Source organism: Ambystoma mexicanum, chromosome 4q (assembly GCF_040938575.1).
Source record: "Ambystoma mexicanum isolate Mex_15411 chromosome 4q, UKY_AmexF1_1, whole genome shotgun sequence".
In the NCBI taxonomy this organism is placed as follows: Eukaryota; Metazoa; Chordata; class Amphibia; order Caudata; family Ambystomatidae; genus Ambystoma; species Ambystoma mexicanum.
Genome location: NC_090928.1, coordinates 21,830,264 through 21,855,944, shown reverse-complemented (window position 1 = coordinate 21,855,944; position 25,681 = coordinate 21,830,264). Strand labels below are relative to the sequence as shown.

The 25,681-nt window shown below is 52.5% G+C and overlaps 1 protein-coding gene across 6 annotated transcripts in view; it reads right to left on the bottom strand.

The window, feature by feature from the left end:
- Positions 1 to 25,681, bottom strand: part of TARBP1 (TAR (HIV-1) RNA binding protein 1) — a 2,688,190-nt gene that overhangs the window by 535,660 nt on the left and 2,126,849 nt on the right. For all 6 annotated transcript variants that reach the window (XM_069607367.1, XM_069607363.1, XM_069607366.1 and 3 more), the window contains exon 22: positions 22,371 to 22,520. In XM_069607367.1, the coding sequence (XP_069463468.1) occupies positions 22,371 to 22,520 (150 nt within the window). The remainder of the gene's footprint in view (positions 1 to 22,370; positions 22,521 to 25,681) is intronic.

Here is a 25,681-nt window from a genome sequence, read left to right as displayed (position 1 = left end):
TGGTAGGTCGAGAATACGTTCCTGCACGTAAGGGTAAAACTTAGTTGCCTTCAGCCAAGCTGTCGTCCTCATGTCGGTGGCAAAAAAAATTGCCCTGCCTGCGGTGTCTATAAGTGCCACTGTCGACTCCATGATGTCCTGAGATACTATCTTAGCCTCTGCCAGGCCCGCCTTGATTCTCACCTGACTGTGGGCTGGTAGCTCAGGAAGGAATTCTGCAATCTCCCACCATAGCTATTGGTTTACCGCAGCTAGCATGGCGTCCGCATTAGTCTGACGTAAGTGTAGCGTAGCATTAGAATATATAATTTTGCTGTTGGCCTCTAGGAGTTTTTCTTCCTTGCCAAGGAGGGCCAAAGTAGGTGTAGCCAGGGAGGATTGTGGCTTTCAGTGCACAGAGGCCGCCGCTATAATCGAAGAGTTAAGTTGCGGGTGCACCGACAGCATGAGGGAGTCCCCCTCTGCCTGCCAATAGTTGGCATCTAGGCGCTTGTTTGTAGGCTTTGTAGAGTGTGGTTTTACCCAGCTCTTCTTTGCCAATGCCTCTACATCTTTCTGCAATGGGATCCCAGTTTTAGTGGTTAACCAGATGGTAAGCACCTCAGCCAAGATGCCCAATCCAGTTGCTCAGCCTGTGGCTGCGGGATCCCCAAGTACTCTAGCACAATGGTCAGTCTTTCATGGAAAGCCGTAGCTGAAGAGGAGGTTTCTTGATCTTCCTCATCGTCCGTGTACCCTGCTGTGTCCTGTGGGTCAGGGCCTGCTGGTGGAGTACTGTGCTGCGGGTGGTTATGGCATGGTGATGGACAGCGCCGGAAGGCTGCGCCTGGGTCTGCACCAGGGGTGGAGCTTCCGTGACGATCTGTGCCTGGGGTATCGCGGGAAACTGGGTCTGCGCTGGTATCTGTGTATGAACCACTACAGGCGGTTGACTGAGTGCCAGGGGCAGCTGCAGGACTGGGAGGATCTTTAGACCCCCTCAGCCGTGTGGCCGATAGCCCGTAGAGCATCGGTCTCCTTGCTGGTAGTAGGGCCTGGAAGGCTCTTCTCGCTTGGACGCTTCCCTGGGTAGGAGTCACCCTTGTGGGGTTCAGAGGAGAACAGGGCACCTGCCTCAGGCCTGGTCCTCCTCCTGACGTACTTCTTGATGTGCACCGGTGGCAATCTGGAGAACAGCTCCCTCCACCTGGCCAAGCGGTTCTTCAACGAGCGTGGGGTGAGCACGTAGCATGCCGAGTAGCTGTCCATGCCGTGGTCCTTGTTAGGGAGAATTCTCATTTATGGCTAATTTCCCTCACCTAGTGAGTCCCCCAGCAGCTTTGCTGGACTTCTGGAGTTTATTTTTTTCCACTTGGTAAGAGTGAGAGATTTTCCCCCACTCTTACCTGTGTTTTGCTAGGTGTGTCTACCTGTTTTTGTGATTCTGGACTCTGGAGTACACCACTTCAGTAGCCCCCTTCTTTTTGTGTGTCACACAGCACCTTCAGTGCCGTGGCACAGGGTTGTCTCTGAGACTTCCCTCGACTCCATTTCTGAGGCGACTACCGTCCCCCAGAATAGGGGTAAAGTTACCATTAACTTTACTTAGTCAATCTACCACAGATCCAGTACACCCCATCTTCCATGAAGTACTGCAAAGGGTTAATTTGTATCCCTTTGTATCTGTACCTCCTAGAGTATTGTCTTGCTCTTTTAACATTTAGACTTGGCGGGTGGCAGTGGGATCTACCCTAACTTTTCTACCGCGATTATATTAGATAAACGTGGTACTGTTCTTGGCTATTATATTAGCCTCGAACATAAACCCCTTGACCAGAGGTGGCGCTGTTGATCAGCCCAAGATGGCTGCTTAGTCTCAGAGCTGTGTGTGGCCTGGGCGAAAATCCGACTACAACTGCGGTTCCTGACGAATTTGCAGCCCTATATTTAGAGGAATTGCCACTGTGCTCCAGCTGCCTGCTTCGCTCTGATCCCAGCTCGAATCGGCCGCGGGAAGCCTGAAAACGGGACTCCTCGCCCGGCTGACTGGCGGCCTGCGCGGCCCTGCGCGCGCGGCCGGCCCACTGCCTCCTCCTCCTTGCTGGCTCTTTATTGGGGCGATTGGCGGCCGCGAGACCCGGTGCCCGTGTGGTGCGTCTCCGCTGGGGCCTGCGGTGTGTGCCTGGTCCCGGGCGGCTGGAGCGGAACCTTGCTATCGGCTCTTGTGGCCCCGTATGGAGTGCACTGTTGCGCGGGAGGCCGCCGCGGGGGCTTGCGCCCCGTCTCCTCGCCTGTGTGACGGCACTGAGGCACCTTCATCACTGGGGCGTGCGGCGGCTGGGCTGGTGCCTGGCTGCCCCCTGGACATCGCGGCCCACCTTCCTGGGACCTCCGGACGCCAGGAGAGGTGCGGAGGGTGGGAGTGCCATCATTGTGCCACCGGCGGTACTCTCACTCTGGCCCCCATCGTCCAGCCTTGAAGCCCTGAGAGGCCTCCCACCCTGCCCTGAGGGGGTGGGGGCACCATCTTGACTGTCCACCTCGGCGGGGGCCCCAGGAAGGCCCACACACTGGTCATCTCACCGGACTTGGCCACTGTGGCACCGGACTGCGCAGTGTACCCCCCCGCCCCCACCGGGAGGGGGCTGGAGGAGTGGAACCCCTGAACTGGTGGGATCATAAACTCTCACCTCCCTACCCATTCCATCTGAGGTGCCTGCTCCACGGGGCCTGGCGCATTGCCCCCTTGATCTGCAGGAGGGGTGGGCCCTTGCACCGCAACGGCCGTACTTTTCGTTCAGGGGACTACCTGTATTGCCGAGCCGGCTGCCTAGTCTTGTTTGCCCCTGAGTAACTTGGCACATTTGACATTCCTCTTGCCACCTGGTCTGTACTGTGCCCGCGGCTTGCCCATACCATTGCCACGTGTGCACTGCCTGATATCGACCATCGGCTGGTTCCTGCATACCTCGACTCTCTCGCCTATCCCGCCTGGGTCCCCTGAGCCGCTGGAAACAGCTCCAGTGATGCCCAACAAATCCAGAGGGAGCTCGAAGGGGGTGGGGGGGGGCATGGACAAACTCGCTAGGACCGTCCCGAGGGCGGAATCTGGCCCCTCCTCATCTCTACGGGAGGAATCTGAACCGGACCCTCACCCCTGCACGGTGGCCCCTGACTTGACCACACTAATGGAAACTATGGCCAAGAACTTTGCTTCATTCCACAAAAAACTAGATGACATTAATGCCAATGTTGCCTTCCTGAAAATGCGTGTGGATCAGGCGGCCACCAGGATCACAGATGCAGAGAGTAGAATATCTACGACCGAGGACGATATCCAGACCCTGAAGACTACAGTTGCCTCCCTATAACGCGACATGAAAACCGTGAAAGCAAAATGTGATGACTTGGAGTCGTGCTCTCGTAGGAACAACCTACAAATTATTGGAGTCCCTGAAAACGCCCTGGAGGGGCGTATGGAGGACGCAATTGAGGCCCTGCTCAGAGAACTCCTCGGCAACCCGGATCTCTCACCCTTTTTACAGTGGAGCGTGCACATCTAGCCCTCTCACCACACCCCAAGCCGGGCGACATCCCGAGGCCTATCATTGCTAGGATTCTAAACTACCACGATAGGGACCTCATCCTCCGTCTGGCGCATGAAAAGGGAGACCCAAGACTTGAGGCCAATACCATCAGAATTGTCCCCGATTTCTCGATAGCGGTGCAACAGGAGAGACGCCAATTCCTCGGGGTCAAGAAACTACTTCGGGAACAGAAAGTCCCAAATGCCATCCTGTTCCCCGCACGACTTAAGATTACATACAATGGCAAACTGTATTTCTTTACTGTGCATGAAGAGGCGGTGAAATTTATCGAAGCACACATCCCGCCCCATGCTCCGATTGGTGCCTGCGACGGTGAGGACTGACCTCGCGCGTGGTTCCCTAGGGCGGTCTGATCTATCTAGTAATTTCCTTCTCTCAACTAGAATGTGTTAATGGCAATAATGTACTGCAACCTCAGCGATCTAAATCTCGTGTATGGTCAGCCGGCCTGGGGATTACCCTGGGTCCCTTGGACATCAATCTTCGTTCAGAGCATGGGACTGAGCAAGACCTTTTGCCACTTCATCATTACCATCTGGTCACATCAGTGAACTGCTGAATTCGAGACCTGACCTGTGATCCGGTTACTGCAGAACCTGACCCGACGGCTACTGCCGTCCTACGCAATACTCAAGTGGCCGTCTGCACAGTAACAGCACACCTCACTGCGATTGCAATGTTCATGTTTGGTTTGGTATTATTGTTGGTTGGCCCCAGTTGGGCCGGAATATGGGCATATCCCTGTTGGATAGTGTCCTCTAACCTCCCTTGCTCAGGGAGTGTCGAGTCACCTGGTGGCACCTGCACTGGTTCAGTTGGTGGCACATACTTTTGGGGAGCGGGGGGTAATTCCCACTGCAAGTTGGGGGCGGGCAGTGAGGGTGGGGCGTGGTAATGTTGGGGATTCGGGTAACTGTATTGTAAATGACGGGGGCAGTTTGGAGGACCGCACAACATCGGGGCACCCCCATGGGGGCTTTCTTAATCCACTGTGTAAGTTTCGACAAAGATTGTGGGATGTACCCTAGTCTTCTGAAATGGCGACAATAGTGATGTCCTGGAATGTCCGGGGTTTGAGTAACTACACCAAAGCCCGTAAAATCATGGCCCACGCCAACAGGCACGGCTGTAAAATACTGCTCTTGCAGGAAGCACACTCTGAGGGCCATCTGGCTAGGTGCATGGCACCGTCATGGGGTCCCCATAGATATTTCACCTCCTACTCGTCCCGTGCCAGAGGGGTATTGACGATGGTCCATAGGTCATTCAGGTTTGTACTCCACAAGAACTATATAGACTCAGAAGGAAGATAAGTTATTCTACATTGCGCAATAGCTAACAAGGAATACTTGCTGGTTAACACGTATGGCCCCAATGTGGACTCTCCCGACTTTGTCGACCGGGTGGTATCTATACTATTGGGCTATGTGGGAGTGCAGATCATCTGGGGTGGGGACATGAATTTCATATTGGACACCACACTGGACAGAACAGGCACTGCCCCCAGACTGCTTTCTAATGCGGCACGTAGACTCCTGGCGCACAGCACGACGCTTGACGTTCGAGACGCATGGTGGGTACTGCATCCGCAGATGCGTGAATACACTCATTATTCCTCTGTGCATGACAGCTCCTCCAGAATCGATATGTTCCTTTTGTCTAGTACGCTCCTGGGGAGGGTGGTTGAAACTCAAATTTTGGCACGCACCTTATCGGACCACTCACCTATTCGGTTATCTGTAGATTTAGGAGTCCCTGCCCCCACTCTTAACTCGTGGCGTTTCAAGTCTTTGGCCCTGCAGGACATAGTATTCAAGGCGGATATTCTGTCTGACATACAGTCCTGCTTTGAGCTTAACTCACCCCAGTCCACCTCCCTGGGGGTCCGTTGGGAGGCCTTCAAAGTCTTCATCAGGGGAAAGTCCATATCGAGGGAGGCGGGAGTTCTCAGAGCCATTAGAGCGGCCCTTACCCGCTCTGAATCCAAATTACGCGACCTAGAGAGCACGCATCCTACATCCGTTGACCCAGCCACTCTCTCTCGAATCGGAGAGGAGCTCCAATTCTTTAATGAACAAGCCACCAGGGAAGTTCAATACTTCAGTCACCCACAGGAGGCTCTCAAATATGGAGAAGGGGACAGGCCTGGCAGGACGCTGGCTGCAGTGGCTAGGGGTGAATGGGGTCCAGCGCAGATCGCTAGCGTTAAGGACAGCTTGGGATCGGAACAATGGACCGATCAACTCATTCTGGAAGTCTTTGTGGACTTTTACGCAGAACTATACTCCCAGCCCCCCGAGCATAGTGAGTCCCAAATGCGTGACCTCCTCGAGCAGAGCCCTACGGCGATCATCTCCCCCGCTATCAGAGACCAACTAGATTCCCCCATATTGCTTGATGAAATAGTTCAGGCGATATCCAAATTCCCCAAGGGCAAAGCACCCGGTCCAGACGGGCTAACAGCAGAGTTCTATTAGGAGCACGTGGCCGTTCTGGCCCCCAAATTGCTGGAAGTTTGGAATGAATCGCTCCTGTTGGGCACCCTTCCTCTGACACTGCGCGAGGCCGTCATTACGGTCCTGCTTAAACCTGGTAAACCTGCGGATGAGTGTGGATCTTATAGGCTCCTCTCATTAATGAACCTGGACACTAAAATCTTTGCCAAAGTGATTTCTAGGCGCTTTCTCCCGGTCATGTCCTATATGGTACAGGACGATCAATCAGGGTTTGTTCCAGGGAGATCGACGTCCCACAATATTAGAAGACTGTTCAATGTCATGGCCCGCATTGACCAGGGCGCAAGTGCAGTAGCAGTCACATTAGATGCCCAAAAAGTTTTTGATATGGTGTCATGGAAATATACTTGGCTGGTATTGGAGACTACGGGTATAGGGCCAAACATGATAGCATATATTAAGTTGCTGTACACTTCCCCGGTGGCTATGGTTCGAGTTAACTCCCAGACGTCCGCTCTGTTCCCTCTTTCTAGAGGCACCCGACAGGGATGCCCGTTTTCCCCTATTTTGTTCGCCCTGGCAATAGAGCCAATGGCCGACTATATCAGGGAACGGCACGCATGCAAGGGGATACGGCTGAAAGGCGCCCCTGAGATTGTCTCTCTGTACGCGGATGATGTTTTGCTTTTCGTAAGGGACCCAGCTGCTCATCTAGACCCAATTTTACGTGATATCACCCGCATAGGTACATACTCCGGGTTCATTATAAACTATACTAAATCTGAGATCTTCCCCCTTACTAGCTCCATGATACAACCCACCACTGAGTACCCGCTCCGTTGGTCCCCGCAAGGAATTAGGTACTTGGGATTCCAGGTGTCCCTGACCAAAGATTCGTTACTCGCAGACAACTATCGGGCTGTGGTGGAGCAAGCTGAGGCCAAATTGCGTGCTGGCGCGCCCTTCCACTGTCACTAGCTGGTAGACTCACTGGTGAAGATGATCCTACTTCCCAAGTTCCTATACATTTTCGGTAATGTCCCCATCTGGCCGGGTAGGAGATACTTTGCGAACCTGCACAAATTGCTTGCCCAATTCTTATGGCACTCTGGTGCGGTGCGTAAGAAGTGGTCAGACATGTCTCTGCCATATGACAGAGGGGGCTTCACAGCCCCGGACCTGCTACGATACTGGACGGCATCACAGGCGCAGTTTGCATCATACTGGTATCCTGGGCCCCCACCCCGTCCTCATGTCAAGCTGGAGGTTCTGGCAGCAGCAGGCACTAATGTAATGTCTTTGATTCTAGACAGAGGGTATGAACCGGACTCGCCCATTGATCCGGTCCGGACCACGGTGCAGGCCTGGGCCCAGATGTTTAAAACTTGTGACGAACAGTACCCGTATTACAAGTGGCTCCCCGCCTGGAACTTTCCCTGGCTGGAACCCACACATGACATCGCCCTGGCACGACACTGGGAGGGCTCTGGGATACCGTGCACTCACTGATTTTTATCCAGAAGGGCCATTTATAACACCACAGACGTGGAGGCCGGGACACTCAGGCTGCGTTATGGAGCTTCTGCAGTTCTACAGGCTCCGCGCTGCTTTCCGCAGTGCGTGGCCTGACTTCCCCGATAAGCCCCAGGACTCCCCTGGAATTGCTTATATCGCCAACTCGGGTGGCGCCTGAGGGGTGGTTTCTTCATTGTATAAACTGTTACTGACTACTGCCTCTCCCCAACCGTCAAGGGCCCGGGACGACTGGGCCTCCGAGCTGGAGGTGGAACTCACTGACCAACTGTGGGAAAAGATGTGCTCTCATACTAAGAGGGTGTCCCTGAACTTCCGTTACCGCACCATCCAATATAAATTGCTCAACAGGCTGTATTACACGTGATGTAAAATTTCAAGGTTTGCACACTCTGATCCACGGCTCTGCCCCCGCTGCAGTGCAGAGGGCGCGGACCATCTTCAGATGTTTTGGAACTGTCCTGCGCTGGCCATGATCTGGAGTAAGATCATTGGGACACTGTCTGCAATCAATGATTCTGTTGTCAAGCCTGACCCGATGGAGGTCCTGTTTGGGGTGTGGGGGACATGGGGGGCCTAGGGACATGCTTAAGTTCTTGAACGTGAGCTGTGTGGTGGCTAAGAAGTGTGTTCTTCAAAGTTGGATGAGCCCGACCCCCCCCTACATACCAGAAATGGTTGAATCTGCTCACATGGTCTCGAAACTGTGAGGAAGAATTCCTAGGTATGCTCCCGACCCGTTCCCGTCCCCATAATATTTGGTCTGCTTTCAACAGCTATCTGAATAGCCTCAATGATACTTCCTCTATGGACGAGTCCTCCCAGCCCTCTCCGTTAACTGTTTGAGATGTTGGTGCTCCATGATATGTCGCTACTTGACCACTGTTGCCTTACTCTTGCATGTAAGCCAATTGTATTCATGTATATGTGTACCAAATTTGTTATTACTGCTCCGATGTATGTGTGTACACTATCTGCCTCTGTCAACAAAAATAAAAGTAAAAAAAAAACAAACAAAAAAAAAAACCTTGACCAAATCATCTTTCTTTTGGCTCTGTTTGGGTTTATTTGCCATTTCTTTTTGTTAAAGTCCTTCTTGTGCTTTACTTTGCGCGGCAAACTAGGTTCGCCTTCTTTGTTCACTGTCTTTTGGCGGGCTTCTACTCCGAAGCCCTCCTCAAGGCACCTGGGTGTCTAGGTGGGCTGAATGTGAGGGAGGGGTGTAGTCACCCCCTGCACAGGGTATTTTAGGAAACCCAAGTCGCACTTTGTCATGATTGGCCAGGGTAGTTGTCCGGGCTGGACAAGTCCCCTGCTGGGTGATTGACAGCCAGGCTGTGTGAATGGGGTTTTTTCGAATAAAAGGCAGGTTTCTTCGGCCAGATGTCAGAGAGTCGCCACTGGAACTACAAGGAACCGAAGAGAAGCGGAGAGAACGACGGCTGCTGCAACTACCCCGTCCCGGTGAAGCCCTGCTGCAGTCCTGAGCCATCTTCCCTTCAATGACTTAGAGAAGATCCAGTCCGGAGTCTTCTTCCCTTGAGCTTGGTGGGGACAACCAGCTCATCTTCTACAGCCAGAGGAATCTCTTCCTTGGTCGAAATCGCTGCACGCTGCTGTAGTGGTTCGGATAGCCATCTGAAGAGCCTCTCCTGTTTTTAAGGAGCACACCATGTATTCTTTGTCGCTGCTGCCCGCCTCATACCTGTGTGGTGCAGACCCCCTTCAGACGTCGTCCTTCACAACGAAGCTCCAGGAATCGTGGGTCTTCGGGAAACCAACAGGAACAACTGCCAGGGCACCAGCTGCACCATTGGAACAAGGTACTGTGTTCTACTTGAGGAAACTGGGTGAACCCCTTTTCTTCATTTCCAAGGCTTGCCCTTGTCTTCCCTCCTTCTTATAACTTTTGCTTCCGAACATTGACAATATCGAAGTACTTTTTGGCTACGTTGAATCGTGAACTGTCCGACGGTGTGATCTTCAGCAACAGGCCCCGGTGTCTTTCGACCCTGGCTCCGGCCCTTTGACTTTTGAACTGTCTGAGTGTTTCTTGATTCTGCCTGCCTAACCAAAATATTGCCTGTGATTTCTGCCCCCAACTCCCTCTGGGTATCTCAGGTGCTAAGTGTGTTTTGCCCCGATAGCATTTCATGTCACGGATACGCGTCTATTTAGTAGACCGAACTGTCAAAAAGTGATCGCAATCGTATTTGCGGTAACGTGTTTTGTCCGTAACACCGGTTCATTCAAACACAGGGCACTTACCTTGAGACTTACTGTACAAAGTGAATTGGTTAGTTGTAATGTATTTAACGTGTGGTTTTTATTTAAGTTTAATAGAAGTGTTGTGTTTATAACGAACGGTTTAAAAATAAATGTACTTATATTTTTCTACCTGAAACCTTGAGTCAGTGTTTGCTTGAGTCACAGTAATTGTGGTCCCTTTGTGTAATCTCTGCTACAGCTCATATACTCTTGAGAGAAGTCTGGCTGCTCCACCACTGCTACCACTCTGACATAGTAGTACAGGCTTGTACCAAAGGTAAAACTTGTATTGCCACCTGTAGTCTTAATTGTGTGTAGTTGTCCCTAAGGGCACTGCACAGGATTCTGCCTAACAGTCCTTGCCAAGGCACCGGAGGCAGAGCGTGTGTGGATCCAACGTGGGGAAGGAACCCTCAAAGGTCAGCTCCCGTCGACGCGGAAAAGTGGATTGAGGAGTGGCACTGGTGGATGGAGTCAGGGGAGCGCATTCTCCCAGGGCCGCACACCCGCTCGCATCTAAATTTAAAGGGGGAAGACAATTTTTTCTGGTGAAAAAGGTTCTGGTTTCCCGTCCCTAGCGAGGGACGCCCATAGAGTATGGAGCAAAGGGGACGTGACGTACAAGTAGGAATAGAACGTTGTAAAAGGTTACTGAGGCCTAGTTGCCAGGTCCGACACTGTCCGTGCGGGAAAAGGGACTGATGTGAGGCGGCAGGGCCTCAGGGGTGTTCCCACACCTGGGGCTGCGTCCCTGTGCGCTATACTAAATTTAAAGGGGTAGCTCACATTCTGGCTGTCAAAGGTTCTGTTACCATCCCCATGTTCGGGGATGCCCACAAGGATGGAGGAAAGGGGACAGAACATATGAGTATGGATAGGGAGTCATAAATGAAAGGACAAAATGATAAGTTGGCATCTTATGTTGGAAGTTCGATTTGCAGAACACTATCTACTAGTCCTTCGTTCCCCATTGGTAGCTCCTGCTCACTGGTTAATGCAGGATACCCAGGGCCAGCTGTTAGCTCCAGCTTCTCCAATCTGTGTTTCAATCCCTGCCAAGGTCTGAGTGGGCTGGACAATGTTTATTTAAGGCCATAGTCTTATATAGAGTAGATTGAACAGAGGCAGACTTCTGTAGCACAGCCATACAAATGGAAGGAACAGCACGGTCGAAAGGAAGGAGTTTCTCCATTGGAGGAACCTTTCCCAGAATGTCAGTCAGGTCAGACTGGACCACTGGCTTCAAGAGTGCAGGCAGGCCAAGAGTCTCCACGACCTTGGCAATTGCCCACGGACATGAGGTTTGCCATATGTTGAAGCCTACATAAAACCAAACTGGGGATCAATGTTTAACACAATGGCATCCTTAAAGTCAAAAGCCAGTGCCGCCAGGCTCTCCTCTTGTGCACAGAACTCCTCAGGAAAGTCCTACCAGAGTCAAGTATCTGCATACCTGATCAAATCTCACTCACATCTTTTGAGGGTCATGGGGGATAGCTCCCAATGCTTCCACGCTCAAAGAAACCATTTGGTGTCAGAGGGGAGAAGTCTCCACATTAGGGGTTTTAACAGAGCTAAAAGGCATGTGGTCGCAGGCCAAAGAAGTGCCTCCACCTACTTTGATAAGTGCGGCTGACCCTTGCTCCACCACTGGGCAGAGGCTGAAGTCAGCAGCTCTGCGTCCTTGGAAAAGTTATCTATCGTTTTAAACCAGGATCTTTCCGACTGCTCCAGAGTGTAGAGACTAGCAGGCAAATTATACCACAGTAGGTGGCATTTCATCCAGGGTGTCCTCATCGTACGTGGAGTGACTTTCTTTTATTCATGGAATCTGAAGCTCTGTGATACTTGGAGTTACTAGGAGAGTGAGATCTCATATGCTGCTTCTTGTCCTTCTTTGAAGAGCTCTCTTTCTCTGGTACATACAGAAGGGAAAGGTTTTTTTAATTGAAAAATCAGACATCAGTGACTGAAAGTGTTCTTCCATCTCTGTGAAGGAAGGTGAAGAGTTTTGTGGAATGCTCTTGGAGTGCCTTGGAATACATGGAATTTCAGGATCCGCAATCCACATTATCGTGTACTTCCCCAAGGTAGTACAGTACGAACATATGGGGGCCCAACACCGACATTTGCTTCTTACAATCCATACAGGGCGTGAAGCCTGGGTGCTTTCGTTACCTATGACACAGTCATACAATAGCAAGAGCTAAGTGTCATTTCAAAGCAGCATGCAGCGTGGGTACGAAAAAGGAACCGAGGTCATGGGGTGCCGCTAGCTCCATATATATTGCCACTGATGTCACATCTGGCATCATGAGCACCCAACAGCAGTGAGCAGAGCCAACGTGTAGCCACATTGTGCCAGTTGGTGGCTTAAACCATTTCAGATGTCAGCTGCTCCTTGGTAAAGATACATCTAAGATGAAAAATCTGTGGGAGGAAGGAATCCATTAAAGGGAGAGGGATAAGGAACAAGTTACTTACCTGTAACTGTTGTTCTCCAGCATGGGTCTGGCATGGATTCACATGCTCATGAATATTCCCCGTCGTCAGGCCGGGAATCCTCGGTATAGAAAAAATCAGTATCAGTTTCGTTTCTGATCTGCCTTTCTTAGTAGTAACCAATCACTGGTCTCTGGGTCATACTGCCCCCAGCCAATGTCTGCTCTCTCCCTAAGCCCCACCTCTGGCAGCCATCCTCAGATTAGGTAGCACGGAAAGTGGCAGTATGACGAAGTGAAGAGCCGCAGAGGGGTAGGCGGGAGGGTTTGCATGTGAATCCATGCCAGACCCATGCTGGAGAACAACAGTTACAGGTAAGTAACTTGTTCCTTCTCCAGCATGGGGTCTGGCATGGATTCACATGCTCATGAATAAGAGAATACATAGCAGTACAAACATGCACAACCTCGGGAGGTGGCAACAGGCTCAACATTAAGCAATACAACAACTCAACATTAAGCATCTCTTACCTCCTCACCAGGCTCACCTTAAGCGAACAGGTTGCGCAGCACTGCTTGGCCGACCCTTGAGTCCCGATCGACACGGTAGAATCTTGTGAAGGTGTGCGTAGACCTCCACGTAGCAGCCCTGCAGATGTCCAGCAGGGGCACACCAGACAGGAACGCCGTAGTAGCAGCGATTGCTCTGGGCGAATGGGCTCTCGGATGGCCGGGCAGCAGTCGGTTTGCCAACCGGTGACAGTGCATGATGCAGCCGGAAAGCGATCTGGAAATGGAAGTCTTCGAGAGAGCCTTCCCTTGATTCAGTCCCAAAGTTCACAAACAGATGTGATGTCTTCCGAAAACTCTTTGTGCGGTCCACTTAGAACTTCAGCGCTCTAGCTACGTCCAGCGAGTGCAGAGTCCTTTCAGCCGGCGACAAAGGAGACGGGAAGAAAACTGGCAACACCAAGGGTTCGTTGAGTTGGAATTCCGATGGCACCTTGGGCATGAAGGAGGGGTGCGTCCTCAGCACCACACTTGTGTCGTGAAACGTCAAGTATGGTGGCTTGCAAGACAGGGCCTGGATCTCTCCAACTCGTCGTGCGGAGGTGATGGCCACGAGAAACGCTGTCTTCCACGACAGAAACTTCAACGGTGCCGAATGCATAGGCTCAAATGGGGGCCCCATGAGCCTGGTCAGCACCACGTTGAGCTCCCACGCCGGGGCAGGGGCCTTCACCGGCGGGAATGATCATAATCCTTTCATAAATTCCTTCACCAGTCGATGAGACCACAAGGACGCCCGTCCCGTAGTTCTGGTGTATCGTGAGATGGCGGCCAGATGCATCTTGATGGAAGCGTGAGCTAGTCCAGCCTTGGCCAAGGACAGTAGGTACGGCAATACTTGAGGGGCCGTAATCCGCAGAGGGTTAATCTTCTGTGCATGGCACCAGACAGAGAACCTCTTCCATTTATGTCCGTAGCACTTGAGAGTTGAGGACGCCCTGGCCTTTGTAAGAACCTCTCTGCAGTCGGCTGGGATGTCGTACCCTCCAAACTCTAGTGCTGCAGGAGCCAGGCCTGAAAGTTCAGCGACTCCGGGTTGTGGTGAAGAATGGCACCTCCTTCTCTGGAGAGAAGATCTGCGTCCGTCGGCAGCTTGACTGGTGTGGACGTTGACAAGTCCAGAAGGTCCGGGAACCAGATCTGTCTCGGCCACGCCAGTGCGACGAGGATCATCCTGCACCGGGACCTCTTGAGCTGGTTGATGAGCCGGAGCAGCAACGGCAGCGGAGGGAACGCATAAAGAAATAGGCCGTCCCAGGGGAATGAGAAAGCATCGCCCATGCTCCTCGGCTGGGGGAACCTGCTGGCGAACCTCCGGCACTTGGAGTTCGTCGCCATCGCGAAGAGATTGATCTGGGGTTCGCCTCATCGTCGGAAGAGTCGATCCACTTGATCCTGCCATAGTTCCCACTCGTGGCACGAGCGCAGCTCTCTGCTGAGTGAGTCGGCGCTTGTGTTTATTATTCCTGCCAGATGAAGAGGCACCAGAAACATCCCTTGGGCGACGTCCCAATGCCACAGATCCTGGGCTTCCTTGGATATGGCCGGGGATCTGGTTCTGCCCTGCTTCCGGATGTAGAACATCGTGGTGGTGTTGTCGGTGAAGATCCTCACCACCTTGCCCTTGAGGGACGGAAGAAAAGACCGGAGCGCCCAGAACACTGCGCAGAGCTCCAAGATGTTGATGTGGAGTGACTTCTCCTCTGGGAGCCAAAGGCCTCTCGCGTGAAGATCTCCGGAGTGCGCTCCCAACCTTCCAGGGAGGCGTCCGTCGTCACCGTCACCTGGTGAGCTGGGGTCTGAAAGTCCATGCCCGCCGACAGATGAGAGCGGGTACCCCACCACCAGATCGCCTGAAGGAACGTCTCGTTGAGAGGGATCCTGTCCTCGAAGCTGCCCTTCGATGGACCCAGCAGGCGTTGAGGAACTCTTGTCAGGGGCGCATCCGAAGCCTGCAAAGACGCTCCAGATAAATGCAGGAGGACATCATCCCGAGGAGGGACTTGATAGATCTTACCCTGGCCATGTCCGTGGCCAGCAGACGCTGCACCATGCCCAGAATGGTCCTGGTCCTTTCCTCCGACGGCGAGGCCAGCCGCGCCACTGTGTCGAGCTTGGCTCCCAGAAACAGGGCGACTTGCGACGGAACCAGGTGGGATTTTGGAAAGTTGATGGAGAATCCCAGGTCCGTGAGCAGCTGGACGGTCTTCGCAGTGTGCTCCACGGCGAGCTCCCTTGTCCTTGCCCGGATGAGCCAGTCATCCAGGTAGGGGTAGACATGTATCCCCTGTAGGCGACTTCAATCCGAACGGGAGGGCCTTGAACTGGTAGTGCCGGCCTTGGACCACTAACCTGAGGAACTTTCGGTGTCTTTTTAGAATGGGGATGTGGAAGTACGCATCCTCCAAGTCCAACGACGACAGGAAATCGCCCTCCTCCAGCTGTCCCAGCACATGCTGGAGGGTGACCATCTGGAACTTCTGTGCCTTGATGTACTTGTTCAGTCGTCGCAGGTCCAGGATGGGGCGCCATCCTCCTGTCTTCTTTTTTATGAGGAAGTACCTTGAGTAAACTCCAGAGCCCCGAAGCCTCTTTGGGACGAGCTCGATGGCACCCTTCTTGAGCATCGCCCTTACTTCCAACAGTAGTTGAGGGACGTGATTTTCCTTCCTGGCCACGGGTGGTACGCGAGGGCACTTCTTCTGAAACTCGAGGGAGTGCCCTTGGGCCAGGGCGTCCAGCACCCAACGGCCGGTGGTTATGGACTCCCACACGCTGACGAACCTTGCCAGCCGGCCTCCCACCGGGGTGCTTCGCCGGGGGTCCGACCCCACGGTCGGTTCAATCTTGTTTGGAGGCCGCCTTGCCTCCTTGACCTCCCTGTCGACGACGACGGGCACCACCTGACTTGCCACGTCCCCTGTAGGCTTCCTGGGACGAAGATCTTGCCGCTTGGCGGTACGTGAAGGAGCCACTGCCGGATCCCTTGGAGGCACCTTGTCTGCCTCCGGAGCTCCGAAGGGACAGCCGGCATTGTTGGAGCACTCCCAGTGCCCGGGCAGTCTCTGTGTCGGTCTTGATGGCCTGAAGGGACTCATCAACCGCCTTCCCGAACAGGTTGTTCCCGTCGAAGGGCATGTCCAAAACCTTGGTCTGTATGTCCTGGCGGAAATCCGTCGCCTTGAGCCATCCTCGTCGTCTCAGGCAAACGCCGTTGCCCAACTGATGGAAACCGGTGTCGCCGATGTCCCCTGCCACCGTGATGGCGTGGTCCGAAGCAATCACACCTTCCTGTAGGATTTCAAGGGCCTCAGCCCTTTTGGCGTCCGGGAGGAAGTCCAACAGAGGGGCGATTTTGAACCACAACTCCCTGTCGTAGCGGGCTACGATAGCCAGGGCGTTGGCCACCTTGATAGTCGTCGCTGCGGATGAGATGATCCGTCGTTCCATCGTGTCCAGCTTCCTGCCCTCGCCGTCCGGCGGGGAAGTTGATGTCGAGGCCGATGCCCCCACAGCTTTCTTCTTTGCCGCCGCCGAGATGACCGAATCCGGGGTAGGTTGCGCTCGAAGGCACAAGGGGGCAGCGTCGGGGACCCGGTACTTCTTCTCGTACCGGTCCCTCTTTGCCGGTGCCATGGCAGGGTTCTTGAGGAGGGCGAGCCCCTCATCCCAGATGTCATCAAGAAGTGGTACGGTGAGGACCGTCTTCCTTTTAGCCTCGCGCCGTTGGTAAAGGAACCCTTCCTTCTTCTTCTCTTCTGGGCAGAGCTGGAAGAGCTCAGATGCCCTGGAAATCATGGCATGAAAGGATCCAATCTCGTCGGGCGGGGACGCCCGAGCAGGGGGTGACGGGGGGACACGTCCCGTCGTCGCCTCCGTCGTCATCTGTACCTGTCGTAGCCGTGTCCGTGCCTGTATCATCCCTGTTAGGCAGAAACCTGTGCAGTTCCCTTTGGGAACACTGCAAAAGATTTAGGACTACAGGTGTTAGCAGTAAACCCACTTGGTAGCAGTCTGTACCACCCAGATTTACCCGGTAGCTGTGGCTGAGCACTCAGACTTCCCTCAGGAAGAGTTAGGCAGTATGCAAAGTATACACAATAGGCACTCAGACCCAATAGCACAAGCAAACACTGACCAGAGCTTTGGTATCAAAGTATATCATTATTTATTTAAAAACACACTGTTTGAAACACTCCAGCACTCTTATTGTAAAACACTCTAAACACAGTTACTATTATGATATATACAACCCTTATTCCTTATCAGACAAGTCTTAGTTAACACCACTTATTTCCAGACAGAGGTGAGCGCTTAACTAGATGGCACTCCAATAAATTCATGAAAAAGGGAGGGGAAAAAGGCAGAATATGTGAAGATACACCACTCTAAGATTTAGGAACACTTTTAGCAAGGCAGAAGAGCAAAAAGTCACTGGTGAGCCAAAGTCCATAGGCTGGGCCCACTCTTAGAGAGGGCAGAGCACAAATGCGCCCAAGATCACACAGTTACACTAGGCTTTGAAAGTCTTGCAGAGAGTTCGAAAAGAGTTTAGAGAGGCTCAGAAAAGTTTAGCCAGGGTGTCCCAGGCTAACCCAGGTTCGAAAGCCGGGGGCTAAATCTACCCCGTACAGTCGGTGGCAAGGGAAGCCAGGCGGAACACGGTACCTTAAGTGGGAAGGATCCTCCAGCGGTGGCAGTTGTTCCTGGCAGCGGGTGCAAGTCTCGCCTTCGTCCAGGGGAAGAGAAGATCTCGACTTGGAGGAAAGATGAAGGTCGTTGCACTGCCAGGGAAGAAACCAGCCGCAGAGTTTTCCGGTTAAAGGTATTACCCTTTATTTCGCGGTCGTGGTAAAACTTGGTATTCCGGTTGCCGGGGTGCTTGGCACAGGCAAGGCGGCCATGAGATGCGTCGAGAACGCGAAAAGACGGTGAAACTGGTTATCCCCACCAGTCAAAGGAAGAAGACTCTCCGGCGGAAGATCTCCTCTGTCGTTGGGAAAAGTGGTGAGACGGTTCAGCAGGGCTCCACCGGTGGTGTTGTCGCAGCAGGTCGGCTCAGCTTCTCCCTCATCGGATTCTTAGGTCCTGTGGCGACTTCTGAAGTTCCAGTCCCCAAAGCCTTGCTTTTATGCAGAAAACCCCCATTCACTCAGCCTAGCTGTTACTCAAACATGCTAAGTGGTGAGCCGGCCGGCTCACCACTTGGGCCAATCAGGACGGAGTGCGACTTGAGTTGCCTAGGCAACTCAGTCCAGGGTGCCTAAATCCCCCTCCACCACTCCTAAGTACCCCAGACAGAGTGGCACCACTTTGGAGGGCTTCTGTGGAGAAGCCTGCCAAAAAAGTGGAACAAAGGGCTCGACTTGGGTTGGAGTCACAGAAGAGAACACAAACGCCATTTTAGAACCGAGTTTTGGCAAAAAATACCAACCGGAGAATTAATAATAAATAAATAAACCGGCGGTATGTTCGAGGCTATCGTAATTAAATAAATAAAGATAGCAGCCTTGAACAATGGGAAAATCCCATAGAGAAATATTCGCGGTTGAATATAAAAAATAGTATCCACTGCCACCAGCCAAAACTCGATCAGGGGGGACGGAGACGTGCCCCCTCGACTAACAGACCCCGGGGCAATCGAATTGCCCCAGCCAGTACGTCCACAATATGATGGTTTGTACTGGTTCTGTTCAGAATTCCAGACTAGTAAAGTCAATGGTGACTTTACATGCCCTGGGAGACAGTTGTCAGTCCCAGGGTATGGAGTCTATACTGGGGGGGTCACTATGACACCCCTGTGTTACTGCACTGAGGGTGCTGTGTAACACACATCACAAAAACACATGAAGCCCTATGGAGTAAAAGACCCCATAGCCCATTAAACACATCTAGAGTCAAAGGAACACACTCAAATCATGTCCAAGAGTGAGGGTAAAAAGAGTCTCACTCTTGGCAGGAGAAAAAAATAAACCCCAAAAATCCAGCAAAGCTGCTGGGGGACTCACTAGGTTAGGAAATTCAGCCTAAACAGAGAATTCTCCCTAACAATCCCCGTGGGTAGTAGACCGGGGGGATGGCAGAGCAGGCCGCAGAGGTGGGGAGGTGGCGTAGGATGCGTCGTCCTCCTCTTATGCGTTGGACTTTCCGAAGGTCCTGGCTCCGGTTCCCCCGTCGGGTCTGGCTCAGGTACCTCCGTCGGGGGGAGGGGCAACGTTGTCCTCATCTCCGAGCATAAGGACTGAATCGCTGACAAAATGGCCACCGAAGTGTCCTGCGGCGCCGGAAACGACGGGCGCGAGGGCCCTTGGGGAACCTCGTCGGCGACACCGTTGCTCTCGTCGCCGCCCTCGTCGGGATCCCTCCCGATGGGCTGGGCTTCTTCCACGACTTCGATGAACTGTTCTTCAGAGGTCTTGTCCGTATCATCGATGGCCACCTGCCCCTTCCCCACCTTTTCCAACGAGGACTTCGTGGGGGTCTTCTCAATGGGCCTAAAAGATGACTCCCTCCGCGGTGGCAGGGAGACTCTGGGTCCTGAGGTCGCCTCCACTGGCGTAGTCTCCACAGGCTGAGCCAGGGCCACTGCGACATCCTCAATCGAGGTCTTAGCAGGGTGAATTAAGGCCATCTTCACCTTCTGTACGCCTGGGGCCTTCCCCTTGGGGGGAGGGTCCGAGCCTCGCTTCCCCTCTGCCGGAATCTTCGAGATCGACCGGGGCCTCTCCAGAAGCTTCGCCGGGTTCTCGGACTTCATCTTACCCGAGCCAGAGCGTTGGCTCGTGGTTGATGGCGCCGGGGAGGATGCGCCCTGCCTGGCAGCCAAGGAGCCCGACCGTTCGGCGCTCCCGGTGCTTGGCCTTTTGTTGGGCCCCTGTCGCCGGGGCGCCCTCACAGGATTTAGAAGACCGCTCGGACTTCTTTTTCTTCTTCTCGCCTGACGGGCTCTTCCCTTCCAGCCAGTTGGCAAGACGGAGGTGGCGATCCTTCATGGTCCGCTCCGACATGTTCCCACAAAACGCACAGTCCTTCTCCGTGTGCCTCTTGTCCTCATGGAGACAGTAGAGGCATAACGAATGCTCGTCCTCCTTGAAAACATTCTGAAGCTGGCATCCAGGGCAGGTCCTGAACAGCTTCCCGGGCGTCGAGCTTCCTTTCTCCTGGGCCATGTCCGGGGTAGGCCTCGGAACTTCTGGAATCCTCCAAAAGCGTAACTCGACGAAATCTTCACCCTTGAGGGGCGTAGAAAACTCTGAAACGGATCCCCTTTGATTGGATGTAGAAACGGTGGAGCTTGAGGCTCTATTTAACCGAAAAATGAGAAAACTCTCCTGAAAAAGCGCAAAAACGCAGCAAAAGCTCGAGAGCTAAGCACGAGGACTCCCAACGCTTGAATGTGCGGTAAAAATCTGAGGATGGCTGCCAGAGGCGGGGCTTAGGCAGAGGGCAGTCATTGGCTGGGGGCAGTATGACCCAGAGACCAGTGATTGGTTACTACTAAGAAAGACAGATCAGAAACGAAACTGATACTGATTTTTTCTATACCGAGGATTCCCGGCCTGACGACAGGGAATATTCATGAGCATGTGAATCCATGCCAGACCCCATGCTGGAGAAAGTAGATAACTGCTTGTGGTTGACCAGGTAATCGGTCACTGTGGCTATGGCTGCCTATTCTGTCCCAAATGACAGCCAAGAAATTCTCCATCATTCATACAGAAAGGTAGTGACATCCACGAGAGCAACTTGCTCACCAGAAAGCTTCCCCTTCTGAGAAGGAAACAGGATAGGGGAGAAATGCAGCACAAAAAGAGACAACATAGTCAAACTTCCCACCCAAGACTGCATAAGGAAAGACTACAAGAGTGAAGGAAAATCCTTCTTTAGGTATGGGCCAAGGATATAGTAGTGACACACAAAATAACATCAGACCCACAGCACATTTCTGCTAATAATTTCTTCAGTGAAGAACTTGCCCAGCAGAGACCCGTGAAATAACATCTCAGCAACTGTCTCTACACTCCTCCCAAACCTTCTTGACAGAATTGTATAAGCACTTACCTTGTTCACTCTGAACCCCGGCTACCAAACTGTTCAAAGTATGAGGAAATGCCTGAATAAAATATGAAACTGCTCTGATAGGGCTGCTTCCAGGTACTGTCAAAAGGGGGCAGGGAGTCCGCCCCATGCCAACAATCCAATTGGTGCCGGTGTGAAGGCAGATCCCCCTCCTTAAATGTACTGATGGTGCCGTCCACGGCACAGAACGCCGGGAGTAGGGAGTAAACATGGGGAGTAGCTGGCAGTGTCAGCTGGAGTCCGCGCGCAAAGACAAATTCACTAGCCCACCTGGGATATTATTAAGCGAAGGCCTCCAGGAGGGCCTTACTGTCCCTTAGACCCATTACTGGCTCCAAGTTAGAAATGCTGTTAGATTGCATGGGAAAGTTTACCAGCCCTCGCAAACCTCTAACCCTGTCATACTCTTTGGAGCCAGGAAAGACTATAGGCCAGGGTAAGTATACAATCCTGGGAGGGGTTGTGGTATATTAGTAAGTATGTGTATGTGGCTTGGTGTGGGTTAATTGAGTGAGGACAGGAGTTGGCAGAGGACATCTGAGAGACCAGAGGAGGCAAGAGTGTCTGGAGTGCGGGAGCTTTTGGAGAGAGGGGGTATTTGTAAATGAGTCAAGAGTTTGAGGAGTAGAGGTAATAGTAGGAGTAGCATGGTGGTAGTAGTTGTGGGAGCAGGAGAGTAGGTTAGGAGGTGGTAGTAGTGAATGGTAGTAAGTCTTATTGAGTAGTAGTCACAGTAGAGAAGGAGTAGTGGAGGCGAGAGATGGTGGTATCAGAGAAGTGGTCGCAGCAACAAGGAGTGGGAGATAGGAGTAGTGGTAAGAAAGGAGAGGCTGTAGTAGTAGCAGAGGAAGGAGGGACGAAGGTATAAGTTGGAGATCAGATTGAAAGTAAGAAAATGAGTAAGAAGAGAAGTAAGATCAAAGGGAGGAGGTGGAAATGTGGAGTGAGAGATTGGAGGGATAGTAGCGTGACGGGAGAAGAACATCTTAGGAACCCAGGGTAGTGATGGGTCAAGTAAGAATGTGTGTAAAAGGAGAGCGAGTGGCACTGGACGAAAGACACCATCCCTAACTCCTGAAGATACTAAGCTGGGTAGGACAGGCAAAGACTAGAAAATCCCAGAGGAAGTTAGGCAGCCATCGTTTTAGGGAAACATCAATAGAATAAGACAGCTGACAGACAGATAGGTGTCCACTTTGGAGAGAAAATAACATTTCTGTTGGGGACGCCTCGACTAGGGACGGGGTTATCCGTGGTGAAGTAGAGAGCAAGGGAGGGCACCCTGTTGACCATACAGTCATTCTGTTGTAAAGCTCCAGTAAAGACCCTTGGAACATACCACTGACTCCACTGTGGTTATTCGAGGCAGCCACCCCGTCACACTGCCTTTCAAAATTAACTATGGAAATAACATTAACATTTCCCAAATTACTTACACAGCAGAAACAATCCCAAAAGTGAGAAAGGATTTGTGGAAACTTGTGCAGAATCAATATAAGGAGCCATTCTATGAGGTACTTTACGGATGCTTGATTGTTACTAAACGCAGCCTTGAAGACCCGTCCAATTATTTTGTTTATAAAAATCTGCAAAGAGATTACAAAAACAGACATATCAAAGAAACATTAAATTAACTCACAAAAATCAATGCATTTCTTAATGTTTTCAGTCAAGGTATTGGCAAGTCATATTACATTAGCACCTTTCATTTTCTGAAAACAAATCACGATTGTGCTTTAGAAATATTATTTACTAAAATGAGTAGGATTTCTGCTAAAAGGCTCAAAGATTACAGTACATAGCGATTTAGAGGGTGGGATGGTATTTCAATATAAGCATAGAAGACATATGAGTTGAGTGAAGTTTGTTTAACATGTGACTAGTCGGAGGCCCCCTCATGCAAAACTGAACTGAATTGACCTGCAAATATTTGATAGTCACTCAATGCTGGCAAATCCCCAAAAACCCTCCGGTGGAATCTGGGAGCTTACACAAACCTGAGAGGTGCATTATATTTTGAATATATTGTGGGCAGGAGTCCCTAAAATCAAGTGTAATACATGTTCCTATAAGGATTGATACAATAGGCACTGGTGACAATTTCTGGCGCATAAATGGACGCCATACTGATTAGGCTTGCACCAATCTAACTCGTTACCAAGAATCAACTCCTGTACTCCCCTTTCTGAGGTGGGGATCCATGTTTGTTGCTTTCAGCCATTATCCACTTTTAAAGTCCAGGAAGGAGTGAGACCCAGTTTGAGAGCGACCATGGAGAGAGAGAGAGAGACAATGAAGGTAGCACGCATCAGCAGTGACGCCCGAACTCTGGCACAGGACGTGCAGATTTAAGAGGGGAACCAGCAAGAGGAGCACCCAGGAAGGAAGGCCTAAGGCATGCAGCTCGCGGCGAAGGGAAGGGGGACCCATGAACCCAGGAGAAGATTCACCCACCATGGGGAAAAATGTGCAGTGTGAAACAGCACTGTAGTGCCAGTGCTGCTGGTGGGAAGGGAAGTACCTCCCAGGGAACCAGCAGAACCAAACCAGGTGGTGAGAAACCAACTAGGGGTGGAGCAACCCCTGGTCCCATAAACCCAAGCAGTGAATGCGCCAGAAGGAACAAGTTACTTACCTGTAACTGTTGTTCTCCAGCATGGGTCTGGCATGGATTCACATGCTCATGAATATTCCCCGTCGTCAGGCTGGGAATCCTCGGTAAAGAAAAAACCAGTATCAGTTTCGTTTCTGATCTGTCTTTCATAGTAGTAACCAATCACTGATCTCTGCTTCATACTGACCACAGCCAATGACTGCCCTCTACCTAAGCCCCGCCTCTGGCAGCCATCTTCAGATTTGGAAGCACGTGAAGTGGCAGTATGACCAAGTGAAGAGCCGCAGAGGGGTAGGCGGTAGGGTTCGCATGTGAATCCATGCCAGACCCATGCTGGAGAACAACAGTTACAGGTAAGTAACTTGTTCCTTCTCCAGCATAGGGTCTGGCATGGATTCACATGCTCATGAATAAAGAATACATAGCAGTACACACATGCACAACCACGGGAGGTGGCAAAGGCTCAACATTAAGCATTACATCAAACTCAACATTAAGCATCTTACCTCCTCACCAGGCTCACCTCAGGCGAACAGGTTGCGCAGCACTGCTTGGCCGACCCTGGACTCCTCCCTGGAATCCCGATCGACGCAGTAGAATTTCGTGAAGGTGTGCGTCGACCTCCACGTAGCAGCCCTGCATATGTCCAGCAGGGGCACACCAGATAGGAACGCCGTGGTAGCTGCGATCGCTCTGGTGGAATGGGCTCTCGGACGCCAGGCAGCGGTCGGTTTGCCAACCGGTGACAGTACATGATACAGCCGGAGAGCCATCTGGAAATGGAAGCCTTCGAGAGAGCCTTCCCCTGATTGACAGGTCCAAAGTTCACAAAGAGTTGTGACGTCTTCCGGAAACACTTTGTGCGGTCCACGTAGAACTTCAGCACTCTAGCCACATCCAGCGAGTGCAAAGTCCTCTCAGCCGGCGACGAAGGCGACGGGAAGAACACAGGTAACACCAAGGGTTCGTTGAGGTGGAAGTCCGACGGCACCTTGGGCATGAAGGAGGGGTGCGTCCTGAGCACTACCCTCGTGTCGTGAAAAGTCAAGTACGGGGCCTTGCAGGAAAGGGCCTGGATCTCTCCCACCCGTCGTGCGGAGGTGATGGCCACAAGAAACGCTGTTTTCCACGACAGAAACTTCAACGGGGCCGAGTGCAGAGGCTTGAACGGAGGTCCCATGAGCTTGGTCAGCACCACGTTGAGCTCCCACGCCGGGGCCGGAGCCTTCACCGGCGGGAACGATCTGAACAGTCCCTTCATGAACTCTTTCACCAGACGATGAGACCACAAGGACGTCCGCCCCGTGGTTCTGGTGTATCGGGAGATCGCAGCAAGATGAATCTTGATGGACGCGTGTGCCAGTCCAGCTTTGGCCAGAGTCAACAGGTACGGCAGTACTTGGGGAGCCGTGATCCTTAGAGGGTTAATCTTCTGTGCGTGGCACCAGACAGAGAACCTCTTCCATTTGTGTCCGTAGCATTTCAGAGTCGAGGAAGCCCTGGCCTTTGCAAGAACCTCTCTGCAGTTGGCCGGTAGTCTGTATCCTCCAAACTCTAGCGCTGCAGGAGCCAGGCCTGTAAGTTCAGCGACTTCGGGTCGTGGTGGAGGATGGCGCCTCCTTCCCTGGAGAGCAGATCCGCGTCCACTGGCAGCTTGATTGACGGGGACGCTGACAAGTCCAGAAGGTCCGGGAACCATATCTGCCTCGGCCACGCGTGTGCGACGAGGATCATCCTGCACCGTGACCTCTTGAGCTGGTTGATGAGCCGGATCAGCAGTGGTAATGGAGGGAACGCGTATAGGAACAGGCCCTCCCAGGGGAGCGAGAAAGCATCGCCCATGCTCCTCGGCTGGGGAAACCTGCTGGCGAACCTCTGGCACTTGGAGTTCGCCGCCGTCGCGAACAGGTCGATCTGGGGTGTGCTCCACCGTCGGAAGAGGCGATCCACTAGATCCTGCCGTAGTTCCCACTCGTGGCACGAGTGCAGCTCCCTGCTGAGTGAGTCGGCGATGGTGTTTTTAATCCCTGCCAGATGAAACGGCACCAGAAACATCCGTTGGGCGACGGCACAATGCCACAGGTCCTGCGCCTCCTTGGACAGTGCTGGGGACCTGGTTCCGCCCTGTTTCCT